Source organism: Euprymna scolopes, chromosome 32, assembly GCF_053919585.1.
Source record: "Euprymna scolopes isolate OS-2025 chromosome 32, ASM5391958v1, whole genome shotgun sequence".
Taxonomy (NCBI): domain Eukaryota; kingdom Metazoa; phylum Mollusca; class Cephalopoda; order Sepiida; family Sepiolidae; genus Euprymna; species Euprymna scolopes.
In genome coordinates this window covers 51,652,479-51,670,611 of record NC_136513.1, presented here as the reverse complement: position 1 = coordinate 51,670,611, position 18,133 = coordinate 51,652,479, and the positions used below count along the sequence as shown (strand labels likewise).

Genomic DNA, 18,133 nt, shown 5'->3' with positions numbered 1-18,133 from the left:
CATTATTTAACGTTCTGTTTAACATTATTTAACGTTCTGTTTAACATTATTTAACGTTCTGTTTAACATTATTTAACGTTCTGTTTAACATTATTTAACGTTCTGTTTAACATGAATTTGATGAAAAGGCTTAAAAAATAATAACATTAAAAATGAAGTCAAAATAATTGGTACGTTTATTTTGTTTTGCATTTTATTATGTTCAATATTTTTTGAGAGAATAAAACTAAAATTCAAATGTAAGTAAAACGGTTGCTGCTTTTTGCCGTTTGCTTTTTTGCTTATGTTTTAGTGAATTTAATATAAAAGTATTTTTTTTTTTAAATACTAAGTCACCAAGGCCAAAATCTACTCGAGGATAAAGACTAATGAGATTGTTCAATTGAATGATGAACATTACTACGAGAAGATTGGGAGCTGTAGCAAGTCTTTGCCCTCTCATTATTTTGATGGCAGGTGCTCAACTGAGTTTCCGTCTATGCCACCTCCCATAGAACATTCACAGCAGACACTCTTTTACTTACAACAATTGCTAACAATTTCCCTTACTCTTTATCTGTGCCTAAAAGTAAACAAAGTTTTTTCCTATAACTGTCCGTTTGTGGAACACAATACCATGAGGATGCTTCCTGACTGACTATAACATGGCCGTTTTCAAATCTAACATTAACAAGATCCTATTAAATAAACATTACCAATCAGCATTTTGCTGTCTCACCAACCTCGTGACTCTCATATAATCTTTATCCTCGAGTGACTTTTGGGCCTTGATAAGCAGTTACTTCTCCCCTCCTACTCCTATTAAATTAAAAAATAAGATGACTCAACAGTATTTGTTGGCATTGAACTTAAAGACAACAATCTTAAAGTTTGCAGGGAAGCAGTTATGTGGTATTGTGTTGCACAGTTCTGAAGTCCTTGAGAGAAAAAGACAGGGAAGTTCTTTGTAGCAGTGGTAGAAGGACGAGTTCTTTCTGTGAATAACGAACAATGTCTCTTTTCTGTGAAACGGGTTGCAGGGGAGAGAAGATATCACCCCTCCCTACACTAAATTTTGATGTCGATTTTCTGCGCTATCAAGATGAGAAAGAGTTTTCCGAGTGGCACCTCCTCAGATGTGGCAGTAATACTCCATCTTGGGATGAATCTGGTTTTTATACAGGTGGAGGATTGAATAAGGAGCTAAGTATTTTCTGGAATAATAGAATGATCCAACTATTTTTCCAACAAGCTTGATTTGATGAAGTGAATGTCAGTTTTAGAGATGTTCAATAAAGATGACATTTGAATTTCTTCATTGGATTTGTATGGAATTGACAAAAAGTAGTACCCCCCCCCTTACTACAAAACAAATTGCACTTCTCAATATGGTGTGCGTAATATAAGTTGTTCGTTTTGTTTCTTTGTTTTTTTAAATTGCTCCTGACAAGATATGAAGCCACTTGATGTAAGGAGATATATCTATGTATCTATAAAAGTGAGAATATGTGAGGACACTTCTCAACCTATATACTCAATGATATTTTGATTTACAGGCATGAAATTCAGGATTTTCAGACATGTGGAAAACTTTATAATCCGTTTTCAGCTGGAAAAAAAGGGCTGTTTGGGGTAAAAATTTAAAAATTGGTACATGGGGGGGGGGGTCATTGGATTTTCATCTGTTTGTCTACTGTTTCACAACCCGCATGCATGAATGGTTCACATGACAAATTCCTTATGTTAAGAATAAGTAGGTTTGAAAACACTTTTAAAAGATCACATCAAGCTGTCCTAATGATTATCGTACTTGACTCCCTGTTCTTTAGGTTTTGGTTTTGATCTCAACTTGAGTATTTTTTTTTTTATTTACTTACAAGAAGTGAATGGTTTAGAAAAAAACATGATACTCGCATGCACATGTCTCAGTTTGTGTAGGAATTAAAATGTAACATTTATGCGTCTTTTATGACCTGGCAATGCCAGGCAGCCTGCTAGTATATAAATGACAAAGTTTATATTCTAAATTCAAATCTTACTGTTTATTTCTTTCAGCGTGTTAAAATATTCAATTCTCGACAACACCATAGTACAGAATCATTCATATAAATTTTATGTCAATTTTTAAATCTATTCTGCCATGACTCATCAGAAAAATGAGAAGTAATTAAATTTAAAAGGAAATAAAATTCAAAATGGGCATGATTACATAAATCCGAAAAATCGAGAGAGCAGTTGCATTATTTGTATATGCTCTGTAGTTACATCGAGTGTCGTAAATTAAAGGATTGGTATAAATAAAAGGTGAAACATAATTGAATGAACATATTTTTCCCATAAACTTTTATATGTATTAGTGATGGGACGATTCCAATATTTTTCCCAATTCCGATACAATTACCGATTCCGATTCTTTATAAATTGCAAACTATAAAAGTTGTTATTTTGTACCGATTATTTTAAAAACACTACTTTTAAATGTGCGTGTATTTTCTCAAATGTAAAAACACACGTGTGAGGAAATGATCTAGAGCTTTTAGTCTTACTGGAAGTTTAAATAAATAAATATTTATTATATTATTACTACAAGCAGTGGAAAATGTTTCTTAAATCAAATAAAAAAGATATTTAAAGGAATCTGGTTTTGACATCAGAAAATAGGCTTAAATGTTTCCGATTCCTATACTCCAAAAAGTTCCGATTTTTTTTTTTATTCCTGATTCTGATTAATTATCCCAACACTATTATATATACTTTCGATTATAAAAATATATACAAAAAATTTTTCCCATTGACACAATTAATCTTGATGAAAATACATTTACATTTTCAGAACACACACACACACACACGTGTATATATATATATATTTCCAGCCATTATATAAAAATGATTTTATAAAATTAGCAGTAGGTTCTCCACAGTGTAATGTAACTACAATGTTTTGTGGACAAAGTCACTGTGGGGAGGCATATGAAGCTTCCTCCCGGTGCACTGTGATGGGTCCCCAACTAGAGCAGGCAATTAATTGATTCGATTGAAAAATGGAGGACGTAATTGATTTCGATGACAATAAAATAATGGAAAAGTAAAACATTTGTTAATCATCATTCAATCCCAGGCAATGTCGGGTCCCCTACTAGTATATATATATATATATATATTCAAGCATGTCTGATTGAACATGACAGTTATCCTTTTTTTTCCAATTTTTCTGGATATCATTTCCATTTGCTGAGCAGTCTTTTTCATTTCAGCTGGCATGTTGTATAAAATGGCGCCCAAAAGTTGTTGTTCAGCCATATTCTACTCACGCGCTTTCTATTGGTGCATCTAATTATAATCAGGAGCGGCACTGTCCCAATGACTAACCTATCATTTGGCTGACAATAGCGCCATAAAACAACACCTAACATCCCATGATAAAAGCCTACAGTCGTCAGACATTAGAAATATTTTAACTAACAATACTAAAATCAGATACCTTAACAACTGCACACGACAACTAAAATTACTAGAAGTCATACTTATCAAAAAACTACAGCCCTTTTTTAATCGAATCTCATTTAACACCGGGACAAATATACTAATCGTATTTAATAACTAACAATAAACTATGAAATAAGAAAATCGAAATTAAAAATAAAAATAATTCGCCCCTAATCATCCTGCACCCACCTTTATAACCAGTAAAATTTTTTTTTTTTTTTTTAAACTACAAATCCACCAAGCCTCAAAGGAAAAGGAAACTATAACAACAACAATCGCTCTTGATGATAATCAGATGCACCGATAGAAAGCGCTCAAGTAGAATATGGTTGAACAACAACTTTTGGGCACCATTTTGTACAACATGTCAGCTTAAATAAAAAAAAAACTGCTCGGTTGGTTGAAATTCAAAGACTTACATTTTCCTATTATATAACTTTTATTTATTTCACCTTGGATTTCTTCATTACACCTAGTTTGTTAATGAGATGACAATTCTATGATTTTATGTTTTCATAGTAATTTTCTAATTAACTCATCAGATGCGATTTCCATGTGATGTTAACAAAGAATGGTGTGTTCGTTTGGGAAAAGAAATTCCATTACTATATATATACTCTGCCACTATAAAATTGATACATTGAGTTTTACTCGAATTTAACACGGGTTCAGTTTTTATGTTAAGTCTCAACCTATCAAATGAAAACAATATGCATTGAAATTAACAATATTTCAAAAATAAACATAAATTATATGAAATTAATAGTTGAAGTTTGTGAACAAATATTGTCCGCACCTATAATATTACTTAATTAGAACGACAAACCTTGGCCGTATGTCCGCCTATGAACCAACATACAAGGTTAGTTTTTGTTGATTAGTTATTTTAGTCAGGGGATTTGCTTCTTTTTTTTTTTTTTTTTTTTACATGAAGGTGACCACTTATCAAGGCCCAGAAGCCACTCGGGGATAAGGGTTATTGTGTGTACAGTAATCAATGGGATAGTGTTGTAGTAATTGTTAGTAATGGAGATTTGATAAAGTGTCTTACTTAAGGGAGAGGTTCATCAGGAATTTGTTTATGTTGGACTTGAACGCATCCAAGTTGTAGTCAGGTGGGAAACAGGCAAGCAGTAGAGTTCCACAGGCGTGCAGTTCTAAGAAAGAAGCTTTGTTCATGGAATCTAGGTTTTGATTTAGGCACAGATAAGGAGTGGGGAAAATTATTGACCGTGGTTTCAGCTAGATGGGTGTTTATCGTGAAAGATTGGTGAGGGGAGGGGGCAAGAGATTGGAGCTCAGACGAGAACCTACCATGGAAAAAACGATAAAACAAAGATAGGCTTGCAACGTCTCTTCTGTGAGAGAGAGGTTGCAGGGTAGAGAAAAGGGCATCCCCCACTAAGCCATAAAGTCTATTTTGTACTCTGTCAAGGCAGGATAGGCTGTTTTTAGCAGCTCCTGCCCAGATGTGGCAGCAGTACTCCGTCCTTGGACGTACTTGGCTTTTATATAAATAGAGAATTGCATCATTAGTGAGATATCTTATGGAGCGGTAGAAGGATCCCACCATTTTCCCAGCGACCTTGGCAACACTTGATGTACGTGTTCCATTTCAGGTCAGGAGTAAAGGTCAAACCCAGAAGCTTATCAAAACATGGAGCCTCCCCTAGACGAGAGCCATCCATTTCAATTGATGCCAGATGGGGATCAGAGCGTTGACGATGTAAAGATAGGAGCTTGATTTTAGATGCATTAAAAGTAACCAGCCCCCTGTTCCCCCACTGTACCATGCGTTCAAGATCAGAGGAGAGAGAATCAGAGAGAGCTTGGTCATTTATGGCATGGATGTCTTAAACTACAGGAAGTTTGGCCAGCCAAAGAAAAACTAAGACGTAAGTGACACGACCATACAGAGTCGTATTTGACTTGCTGACCCATTCGAAGTTAAGAGTAAGTTTACAAAATATAAAAAGAAAAAAAGTCTGTACGAAATGAGTACAAAAAGAAGGAAATCACATGACTTAGAAGGGATTTGCGGTTAAATTTTAGTGAGTAAAAACTATTATATCCTATTATGTGTAAAGTTGGATTTCTCTGTCACTTTAAACATTTTTTTCACATCCAAAGTTATTCCCTCACAAGCGAGATGTTGACTACTGAGGTCAACCGATGTCTGCGTTCTTTGAGATGATTGTCTTTCATTCTTGTTAGCTCCTTACATTAAGTGGCTTCGTGCCTTGTCTGAAACGATTTCAATTTTTTTAAAAATCTGTTTTAGATAAAAACTGTGGAAAACCGTGAGATATTCCAATAATCCCTATTCTATAAATGAACCAAATATTTTGATTTTTCTTTTTCAGCCATCGTCTCCTGACATCACTATGGGTCAGAATGCCAAGCAAAGCGCCATCAGAGTGTACATTCCCACATTTATGCTGAGAGGCTACAATTCTGACACCCATTATGAATACGAAGTCAAGGTAAGTGACAGTTTCAAAATCTTGAATCTTTCATCCCAAAAGTTGGCATTCCAAGTCAGAAAGGTTTATCAACATCGTTTCTGCATTTTTTTTTTTTTTTTTCACCTCTGTTTGATTTCAATAAATAAGCGATTATTATTTAAAAAAAAAAATAATGATCACACACGCAATAAGGCGTCACACATGATAGGAAACCCACATTGAAATATTTTTCTTTCTTTTTCTTTTTTTGTTTTATTTTCTTTTATCCTCTTTTCTTTTTTGTTTTATTTATTTTTTGTTTTATTTATTTTTTGTTTTCTGTTTATTTCCTTCTGTTTTCCCTTTTTTCTGTTTTCCCTTTTTTCTGTTTTCCCTTTTTTCTGTTTTCCCTTTTTTCTGCTTTCCCTTTTTTCTGCTTTCCTTTTTTTCTGTTTTTCTTTTTTTTCTGTTTCTTTTTTTTCTGTTTCTTTTTTTTCTGCTTTCCTTTTTTTTCTGCTTTCCTTTTTTTTCTGCTTTCCTTTTTTTTCTGCTTTCCTTTTTTTTCTGTTTTCCTTTTTTTTCTGCTTTCCTTTTTTTTCTGTTTTCCTTTTTTTTCTGTTTTCCTTTTTTTTCTGTTTTCCTTTTTTTTCTTGTTTTCCTTTTTTTCTGTTTTTCTTTTTTTTCTGTTTTTCTTTTTTTTCTGTTTTTCTTTTTTTCTGCTTTCCTTTTTTTCTGTTTTCTTTTTTTTTCTGCTTTCCTTTTTTTCTGTTTTCCTTTTTTTCTGTTTTTCTTTTTTTCTGTTTTCCTTTTTTTCTGTTTTCCTTTTTTTCTGTTTTCCTTTTTTTTCTTTTCCTTTTTTTTCTTGTTTTCCTTTTTTTTCTTGTTTTCCTATTTTTTTGTTTTCCTTTTTTTTCTTGTTTTCCTTTTTTTATTAGTTTTGTTTTTCTTTGTTTTTTTTTTGTTTAGTTTTTTTTTTTTTTTTCTCATCCACACCTTGCGATAAAAAAAATGTCATTTTGATTTTAGATTGTTATTGGAGATGAAAACTGGTCGGTTTATCGTCGATATAATCGATTCCGACAACTACACACGGATATGAAGATTCGTTACGCTGAGGTAAGTATTCCTGCTAAACAAATTTTCGTTTCCATCGCATTCCCACCTGATTTATTTATCAAAGGACGTAACATGAAGCCAAACGCATCTCAACAATTTGCAACCTCAACGCTGTTTGCGTTTCATGGTTTCGTCCTTTATTTTCTCTTGTTGTTCTCGTTCTGCCCATGTCATCGTCTCTCACATTAACGATTCCTGAGTGTGTGTGTGTGTGTGTGTGTGTGTGCAGAAAACAACGCAAGAGAAAACACAAACTCCAACGCACCGTGTTTAAATCAGTTGTCTACTGTGTATTAAGAAAGATGAAGTCAAAAAATTTTTTAGCATCTTTTTTTTTTTTTTTTTTTTTTTTTTTTTTAAGTTGTCATCACACATAAAGTCCAAGAGCCACTTAACGATAAAGGTTAATTAAAATAGTGATTGTTGGCCGAAGGATGAAGAACATTATTGAAGTGCTAACATGTTTCACAAATGTGAAATTTTTGGAAAGAAACTCTATCCACGTTTGGTTTTAGCTGCCCAGAGAAAGAAAGGAAAGTTCATTGTGATGGTGGTAGTAGGATGAGTTCTTGCTGTGAATATTTTACAGTGAAGGAACCAGAGATTGAAGCTCATTCTTTTTTTTTTATTCATAACAAAGCCCTGCAACAAGATTAAATACAACTTTGTACAAAATTTTCCGAGGCATTCAATGAAAACGCAGTTGATTTTCGTAAATTTACAATAAAATCTTCGATGCACATAAATGGAGTGTTTGAAGTTTGTTTTTTTTTATAAATTCGTTGGTCATCATTTACTGAGACCAAGAACCACTTGAGGAAAATAGATAATAAAATGAAATGATTGTAAGCCAAATGATGAAGAACATTATGGGAGTAATAAATTTGATAAAGAGAAGGAACTAAATTTGATTATTTATTTATGGTAAGTATTTGCTTACATTGGATTTGAAGATGACCATGTTATAGCATGCAGGGAAGCAATCCGGTAGTAATGTGCTCCACAGATAAGAAGATCAGGTTTTGTTATCTAAAATATGTTTACTTTTCATTCCTGGGCAACGCTGAGTGTCTTTGCTAGTTAATTAATACAGTCAGTCTTCTATCTGTATAAGAGCCAGGTACGCCCTAAAATGGAGTACTGTTGCTACATCTGGGCAGGAGTCTTGATATAGTTCAAAGCCAGCTTCAAAACCCAATAAGTGATGCCCTTTTGTCTTCCCTGCAACCTCTTTTCCACAGAAGAGACATTGTGAGCCTGTGTCTGCTCTATCGTTATTTTCATGGCAAGTGCTCGACTGAACTCCAATCTATGATCCCCCCCCCATGCTAAACTTTCACTAAAAACACTCGACCACTATATACGATTTCCCTCACTCTTGATCTGTGCCCAAGTCTAAACACAGATTCCATGAACAAAGTTTCTTTCCCAGAATTGCCCACTTGTAGAACCCTGTTCTGCTGGCCTGCTTCCCGGTTGAATACAACATAGTAGCCTTCAAATCAAATGTAAACATGTTCTGGTTGAGCTGTCCTCGTAAATAATCAAATTCTACTTGATTTACACCATTAACGATTACTACACTACCACCGTACATTCATTAACCATTATCCTCGAGTGGCCTTTGGGACTTGATAAGTGGTTAAAAAAACCCACAGGTAACGTTTTTTGTTGGTTTTTTTTTTTTTAATTTTATAATAAAATCCTTTTTCTCAAGTAAGATTTTACAAGCCATCTAATGATATTTATTTGATCCAGTTGATTGATTTTGTGGAATTTGTGATAAACTCGATTATAAGAAAAAAAAAAAAAAAGAAAGTTGTTTTAAATGGTCACGTGATACGGTGGATAAGTTTTAGATAACTAAGTTCTAAGTGACAGTCTTGAAGGTTCAATCCTTATACTCTTCAGAGACAAAAAAAAAAAAGAAAATGATCATTTATCTCTGAAGAGTTGTTAAGTGATAGTTTAGTGTTCAACAAAACATGTGTAAGGCATAATTAAAATTCAGTATAAAAAAATTAAAAATATTCTAATAAAAATTTACAAGAATTCCTTCTTTTGGTTTTGAAATGACAACTCATGATATACATGCGCTGAAATTAACTTTGAGTTGAATATTTGTTACAATTTGAAATATAATGTATAGAATATATACCTCAATCTTAGGAATATAGTGTGCATATATATATATATATATATATATATATATATTTACATACTATGTATGCTACTATACTATATATATATTTACATATTTACTATATGCATTTACTTACATACTTACTTGCTTTATCCGGAATTTGCAGATACCGGTCATCCTCACCCCTTAAAATTTTTTTTTATTATTTAGTGTCTTTTAATAACTCCTGCTAATATTTTCTTAAGTAATAATCTGTACATTTCAGTTGACCTCTTTTTTTGCCCTATATTTTTGGCGCCTTTTAACGTCATCTTGTCTGGGTCATTTTGACATTTGCTTTTCTATTTTATATTTAATTCAATCACCGTTCAACCTTTTTTCTCGTCTTCACTCACTTTTCTTAATTACACTTTGTCTCGGCAGCCGAGTTTAACGCATATCTTATTTTTCTTTTAATAATATTATTGGAATTCTTTCCCATTTTTCCTTGTACCTATTTGTGAATTATTCTACGGATTTCGGCCTTTTGGATTATTTTGGACCATCTTCCAATTATGCGATTTCCTTGGATTTTACTTGTGCGAATGGAAATTTAACTAACTTGGATTTACATTTTTGGATTTTACCGTCATTGGATACTTTACCTTTCACCAGACTATCCATTCACGTGAAATCACCTTTTTCGTCACCATACTCCCTCTGCTTCACTTTTTGTTATCAAGTAAGATCTTTGACTGACTTGTAGTTTCACCAAATACTTTTGCATGCAAAATCCGATCCCGCATTTTGCTAATTCCTACCCTCTGATGAGAAGAAAATTATTTCTTCGAAACTCAGCGGATTAAGGACTATCCACTTATTTAGTGTTTCCTTTTCAGATTAAATATGTTTTAAACTCTTTTTCAAAGTGTTTTTTAACATGTTTTATTAACTATTTGCTCTTATATATTTATATACATATATATATATATATATATAAACATGCTATGATAGCTATCTTCTATATCTTTCATTGTTTCGCCTAAGATTAAAATTAATTATTTGTAAGATTTCTTCTATGAAAAGCTCTTCCCACTTTCTTTTAAAATTGTAATTTTCATTTTTTTTTTTTTTTTTTTTTAAGGTTGGATCATTGATGTTTCCTCCAAAGAAACTGTTCAGTCGATCGGAAAAAGTTGTCTCTGAAAGACGGTACCAACTAGAAGTAAGTATTTTGTTGACCTTTTTGAAGCTGGTTTAACCAATCAGATTGATGGAATCGGTAAATCTGAAATGACTGATTTTTCCTTATCTGAAGTGTTCATTACCATCATCATCATATGAATCCGAAGATTCTATTGTTTGCATTGGTTTCCCTGATATTTTTGTAGTCCGAATTCTTTCTAGAAAGACATCAGGTACTTACGAGAGGGACCACATGAAGGTTGCCAACATCCTAAGTGAAAGTGATTTTTTGTGGAATGAATTGGATTCAAACTTGAAACACCCAGGTCATCATTCTGTGTTGTTAACCACTTGACTATCGTCACCTCCCATCTTGATTGTTAAATATGGTGATGTACAGTCAGATCTGACACTCGATTTTAATGACCTTTTGACCTTTTAATCTAAAAATGGGCTTCAGTTTTTCTAAACCCTATCAACTTATTTTAGCTTCAGTACAAACCATCAATCCTGGGTATGATTTGAAGACGTGCAGTGATGAAACCCCATTTAGGGTTTGTAGGGGATGTGGAGTTGCCCCTTAGTTACCTTTATGGCCAGGTTCACCTTGATCCAAAGTGGTAATACTTGTTATGACATCTAGTGCTATTAGATTAGGCTGTCCAAAGATACTTCCTCACCAATAAATGCACCAAACATGGATGTTATTGTTTTTTTTTTTTCGTTTCCCTTTGCAAAACGCAATCATGCTCTGCAAAGTCAAAAACAATTTACTTTCTACAAAACAACCAAACCAAAAACGATAAATATTTGAAGATATAAAGCATGTGAAGCAATAAATGGCCCGAAAAGTGTTGATATGCCATTAAAAGAAAACAACGAAACCAAAGTATATATTATGAATTTGTCTTAAAATACTTAATTTTAACATAGTCACAACATTAAAGAGGATTTGTAATCAGGCTGGAACAATGATTCTCGTTCTCAATATGCACATCTCGTCATAAAAGTGTGTAGAGGCAGTCTGCCTTTTTTTATTTCTTCGTAGTAGCCATAGTCATGATATGTATAAAGTTGCGTTACACTTTGTTGCACATTCTGTAGTCCTATTTACTTGCCTAGAAACAAAGATCGGTTTTTAATGTGGGGGGAGGAACAAAAATAAAAATTGTCTGTCGTGAAGGATTTCTCTTCCACTAACCGAGAACAAAAACTTGAAGTGTAGCATCAGAACAGATACTACACTTTAGTATCTATATAATGAGATTTCTTGGCCTTTTGGGCCAAGAAATCTCATTATATATATTCTGTTATATAATTGTCTATATATTTTAAAGAAGCATTTTTACAAAATGCATGCCAAAGCATATATACACTCTGATGAGCATGCTTTTTGTAATCAAACAACAACTTGTTAAATCAACAAAGTTTTATTTATTTTACAAAATGATAATCTGACAGGTGAGAGAGTTCAGGGGGGGACGATGGCAGAAGTGTGTTGCTGGCTTCTCTCTGTCTCTCTTTGATATGACTTATTTTTATATTTAAAAAATTCCATTACTGTTCACTTATATTCGCATTCTGCTTTTTTGTACTTTTTGCAATTTCAATCCAGAGTTTCATGATCTCTATTCTTCGATCAGAATGTAAGGTTGACGTCATTACCAGCAATCCGATTTACATTTGGTTTTGCTCGTCTCCAATTTTTTGCAACATTGTCAGTCACCTGTGCATCATTGTAATAGTAGTAGCGCAGTGTTTCCTTTTCATGTTGTACAGTTATGAATTACTCTTAGCATGATGTCGTATGATATTAGTCTCATGACCATCTGTCTCTTCTGCAGACCTCTTAAATCTGTCTGTTTGGTAACACAGTCAAAACCCGAGAGGCTAGATTAGCTTTTTTGTCACTGTCTTGTGGCGAATAAACCGCAACAAAAAATTTGGTTTGGAATCCTGATAGGTGGGTAATGAAGCACTGCAACATCTTTCCGACAACTTCTGCAGCTGCACTGGCTCTGACCGTTATGGGCTTGCATTTCTGTCGGACTTTGCCTGCAACACTGAGAGGGGAACATTGGTAACTGGGCAAACCTAGGTTTTATCACCCACTTAGGCCTACATCCGGAGAGCCAATTCCAGCTTCGAACTGTATAGCCACAGCAGATGTTAGAGTGCTCCAGACTAGATGCAAAGTGCCATTGTCTCATTAGACCGAAGATTGCCATCAATATTTGTTATGCTACTTTTTCTGAGATGTTCACTAAATTTCTAATCGTAATTTATAAACAGCGATTTCCTCCAAAATTTTGAAGTAGAAATTTTCTTTCTACATCAACACAGCACACATACAATCTCCTTACGATTGGACACATCTAATAAATTTGTGCTTATTTTATAAAATGGTTAACAAATTTTCATCCAATGGAAAAATCGCAAACATCTTGGATGCCTTACATATTTAGCATCTCGTGTGGTTTGATCATGAATTTTATGCATTAAGTCCATTGCATACCGGGATACCTCGAGTACTAGAGAGCAGCATAGACAAAGTGCGATCTGGCTTAAGTGTGTCAGAAATAACTGCTTTTTTTCCTTTTTTTTTTTTTTTAATCAGTCAGCATCAGACAAAGCCAAACTCTTTGTCAAGAACTTTGCAGCTAATTCTACCCTTTGCGACCAAGACCGCCAACCCCCAATATTTCCTCCTGTATCAGAAAACACGCTATGTGATATACGTATATCTGTACGTGATGTTGCCAAGCTAATCAAAAACCTTGATTCCAGTAAAGCAACTGGCCCTGATGGTATTCCAATTATAGTACTCAAAAAACTTCAACCTGAACTAGCGCCCATACTTACAAAACTGTTTAAACGTTGTCTTAAGGAGAATAGTTTCCCATCTCCCTGGAAAATCTCATCAGTATGCCCTGTATTTAAGAATTCAGGTGATCGCTCATCCCCCTCTCAGTACAGGCCAATAAGTCTCCTGTGCGTCATGAGTAAGTTGCTAGAATCTGTGTTAAATACAGAAGTAATCAAACATCTCAACAAAAATAACCTTCTTAGTGACACTCAATATGGTTTCCGTTCTGCTAGATCTACAGCAGATGTCCTTACAATTATATCGCATAGGATTAGCAAATCTCTCGACGGTGGCAATCTTTCTAGGGCAATTGCTCTTGACATATCTAAAGCCTTTGATAGGGTATGGCATAAAGGTTTACTTCATAAGATCGCTAGCTATGGTATAGCTGGAAAAGTCTTCTCAATTATTAAATCATTTCTTTCTGATAGGTTCATAAGAGTAGTAGTTGAGGGGCAAAAATCAGAAGCTCACAGTATTAATGCCGGTGTCCCTCAGGGATCCATCCTGGGCCCAACTCTTTTCCTGATCTACATTAATGATCTTCCAAATCATATCCTTACATCATTTGTAGACATTTATGCTGACGACACTACCATTTATGGTACCACATCTAAGACAGTAAACGAGCAAGTACTCTCCAATTCTCTCTCCTCTGATCTTGAGCATGTAGTACAATGGGGAAAGGAGTGGCTGGTTACTTTTAATGCATCTAAAACCAAGCTTCTCTCTTTACATCATCAACATTCTAATCCACATTTGTCATCAATTGAAATGAATGGCTCTCGTCTTCAGGAGGCCTCAAGTTTTGACAAGCTTCTGGGCTTGACCATTACTCCTGATCTTAAATGGAACACGTATATCAAATCTGTTGCCAAGGCCGCTGGAAAAATGGTGGGATCTTTCTATCGATCCAGTAGATATCTCACTGCTGATGCTATTCTCTATCTATATAAGAGCCAGGTACGTCCAAGGATGGAATACTGTTGCCACATCTGGGCAGGAGCTGCTAGAAAAGACTTGTCCTGCCTTGATAGAGTTCAAAATAGACTTCGTAGCCTCGTAGGAGATGTCCTTTTCTCCTCCTTACAACCTCTATCTCACAGAAGAGATGTTGCGAGTTTGTCTCTGATGTATCGTTATTTTCATGGAAAGTGTTCAACTGAGCTTCAATCTATGGTCCCCCCTCGCCAAACTTTCACAAGAAACACTCGTCTAGCTGTAAACACTATCAATAATTTCCCCCACTCTTTATCTGTGCCTAAACCTAAACATAGATTCCATGAACAAAGCTTCTTTCTTAGAACTGCACGCCTGTGGAATTGTCTTCCGTTTTCCTGCTTTCCGGCTGACTACAATATGGTTGTGTTCAAGTCTAAAGTAAATAAGTTCTTGATGAGCCGTTCCATATAAGTTATTAAATTTACCAAATTTTCATTACTAATGATTACTATATTGACCAACTTCTACTGTACACTCTTTAACCCTTATCCTTGAGTGGCCTCTGGGCCTTGATAATGTGGTGATGCCTTTGTAAAAAAAAAAAAAAAAAAAAAAAAAAAAAAGTTATCATCTATATATTCATACGATAGCGTGTGTATTAGTTATTTTTATTTTCGTGTGTCACGCTTACATCCGGGTCATTTAATTGTTATGTACTTCCATTTCTTGTCATAAATAATTTTATCAGGAATTCTTCATAAGTTTTGACACCTTTATTTTCAACCCATCTTAATGATTTACTAAACACTCTGCATCAAAGCAGTTCATCTAATGTGTATGTATGTATGTATGTATGTATGTATAAAGAAGAATTAGAGAAATTGGGATAATACAAGGCTCAAAAATTGAGGTTGTGCTTATATACAAATAGAAAACGCGACAATATAAATTTACTAATGTATATTGATACGATTTGGTAATCGAAACGTATAACTAAGCAGATAAAACGATAATGAAAATATATATAAATATATCTGTTCTGCAATAGTATTGAGCACTCTCTTCAGGTTTTTACTAGTTACCATTTTTGCTATATATATATATGTACACACACACACACACACACGGCACCTAGCATTTTCTGAAATGCTTAATATTTTTTTCTTCTTTTATTTTTTTCTCCCAGTTTTATCTCCGAAATCTCTTGGACATTTTGATGAAGATTCCTTCCTGTCCAATAAATCCATCTAACAACGATTTCCTCTCCAAACAGACACTCTGTGACTTTGATGCATTCTTTAAAAAGGGATTATTCGAAGCGACCAAACATGGAACGACTTAAATTAAACAATTTCTACAATTTTTTTTTTTTGTTTTTATTTTTTATTATTTATAATTTTTTTTTTTTTTTTTTTTTTTTTTTTATTATTTATAGTTTTATAAAAAAAATTTTTCTTTTTTTTTTTTTAAACTTTCCTTTCGTAACAAAAATTTTAACGGAAAGTTATTTTCACCTTTTTTTTTTTTTTTTTTCAAATAAAAAGAAAAAAGTTAACAAAGGGTGATGTGAATATGTACAGACGATAAAAATGTAACTTATTTTTAAAACTTGTTTACGTGCCAAAGCGTGCCCCTCCCTCTCCTTTTTTGTTACTGAATTTTTCTTTTTTTTTGTTTTAAATTATAAAACTTTCTCTGCTAATGCTGTTTGTTTTTAAAATAATTTATAATGCATAAACTGCCACGCTGTACGTATATAAAAGTGGGTCAACTATTTTCATACCAAAAACTGTATAAATTTCTACAATTTCGTTAACATTTTTTTTCCTTTAAACAATTTTTTTCTCTTTTATTTATTGAGTAAAAAAAACAAAAAATCTGAACTAAAGCCAAAATAATTGACAGATTGTGAAATCTAGATTCATAGATTCATGTCTTGATATTTTTGCTATTTTTATTTAAAATTAGAATCGACATCTGTAAGTAAAGCGTTCGAGTCGAGTCTTGGTATTTCTCCTGTGATAACTTCTGAACCTCGTAATTTTGGTCATATAACTTCCTTTTTAGGAAGGGGATTATGAGATCCTTATTACATATGAATCTATTTAATATTTATCCCCTTTTAAGGACTGCCAGATTCTTTTTAAAAAGAAAGCTATGAAATGGACAATAAAAATATACAATTTCAAGATAAAAGGGTTCTTGTCCAGAAGTTTTACTATATTAAAAAAAAGACAAAAATAAAGAAAAGTCTAAATGATATACATACTCATGATAGAACGAAAATGTTGTATTCCAAGAATTGCGTAAATTGATCAAATAGTTTTATTTTTATAACGAAAATCACTTTTAAGCAAATTTGAGATTTTTTTTTGTCTCCATGGTTATCTAAAATCTATAAATTATTTGGAGTTATTTCCCTTGTTTTAAAAATCGTGTCATGATATTGCAGCTGTTGATGTGGCCTCAAAACTTTATTTTCTGATTTAAAAACAAAACTAATTGATAAATTTACATGACTTTTGGTGTATATTTTCTTATGTACATCATAAAGATTTTTTTTTAATTTCGTTTTTTAATATAGGGAGGATTCTGGACAAGCACTAATAAAAGAAAATTAAAATTTAAATGAATCCAATGTTGCTGTTGACAGTTGCGGATTTTATGGTCACTATATTTTTCGACCTTACAGACGTTTTATGCTTTATTTTTGTTTATTTTTTTAATCTTGGAAGAATGCTGTAGAAAGTAAAGACTTGAAATGATGATCAGTGGTTGTAAAGCTCTCCCCCCCCCCAAAAAAAATGGCAATGTTTTTCTGCTCAGTTTGTGGAAAAATTTGGGGCAACTCAATTATTTTGTGCAACCTCTAAGAATTGGATACATAAGAATCTAAATGCAAATTCCATGAACAAAGCTTCTTTCTTAGAACTGCCCGCCTGTGGAACTCTGTTCCACTGACCTGCTTTCCAGCTGAATAGAACATGGTCTGCTTCAAGTTCAATGTGAACAAGTTCTTGTCATCCCGTCTCCTTGAATAATCCAATTCTACCCAATTCACACCAAAAACGATCATTGAGCTGTTGTCGCACTGACCACCCCCCTTAAGTGACCTCTAGGCCTTGATAAGTGGTGACTTCCTTGTAAGAAGAAAAAAAAAGTGTTAAGTTGAGGGAGGATAACCAATTTGAATGTAACAAGTGTAAGATGGATGAGAAGTTGGATGTGGAGAAAATATATTTGGATAGCAAAGTTATTGGAGATCGTCAAGAAATTTTGTGACCTTGGTGATACACGTGGATTACTAAGTGGAGTAAGTATTAACATGATTGCAAGGACTATAAATGTATCAAATAAATTCAGGGTATATTTCTGTCATTACTAACCAGCAGAGCGTTACCACTGTCGACCAAGGGAAGAGTCTATCAGGCGTGTGTAAACAATGCATTTTTTATCAGTATTTTGTGTAATTTTCGATTTTTGAATAATTATTGAGGCTCAACTAGATTTTTTTTCCGTTCTCACTCGACAGGCGTTACACTACCTTCATTTTTAAGTAAAAAAAAACACTTTAAATTAAGTTAAAACACAAAAACAAAAACTATCCGAGCAGATAGAAGAGTAACTTTGTTTGCTTTCGGTAATAGTTGTTTATTTTTTTGTAGCCTTTTTTTTTTTTTTTTTTTTTTTTTTGTTGACTATTCTAGAAAATAACTGCCTGTTCTACAAGTATTATAATGGTGAATGCTCTGATGAACTGCAAGCACTTGTTCCCCCACGACCTAAACACCCTCAACAGACCCGACAAGCTGCAAAATCCCACCCCCACACTGTAGAGATCCCTAGATGTAAAAGATCTTTCTACTCCAGTAGTTTCTTCCCCAGAACTGCTAGACTTTGGAATTCCATTCCAGGTCACTGCTTCCCCAACTGTACTGACATGCATAAGTTCAAGTGCAACGTGAACCAACATCTCGCTGCCCTAATCCC

At 33.6% G+C, this 18,133-nt stretch overlaps 1 protein-coding gene across 3 annotated transcripts in view; it reads left to right on the top strand.

Moving 5' to 3' along the window:
• Positions 1-15,507, top strand: part of LOC145256352 (kinesin-like protein KIF16B) — a 173,920-nt gene extending 158,413 nt beyond the window's left edge. For all 3 annotated transcript variants that reach the window (XM_080115170.1, XM_080115169.1, XM_080115171.1), the window contains 4 exons: positions 5,832-5,951; positions 6,939-7,028; positions 10,295-10,375; positions 15,330-15,507. In XM_080115170.1, the coding sequence (XP_079971296.1) occupies positions 5,832-5,951; positions 6,939-7,028; positions 10,295-10,375; positions 15,330-15,485 (447 nt within the window). In that variant the 3' untranslated portion in view covers positions 15,486-15,507. The remainder of the gene's footprint in view (positions 1-5,831; positions 5,952-6,938; positions 7,029-10,294; positions 10,376-15,329) is intronic.
• Positions 15,508-18,133: the final 2,626 nt, after the last annotated feature.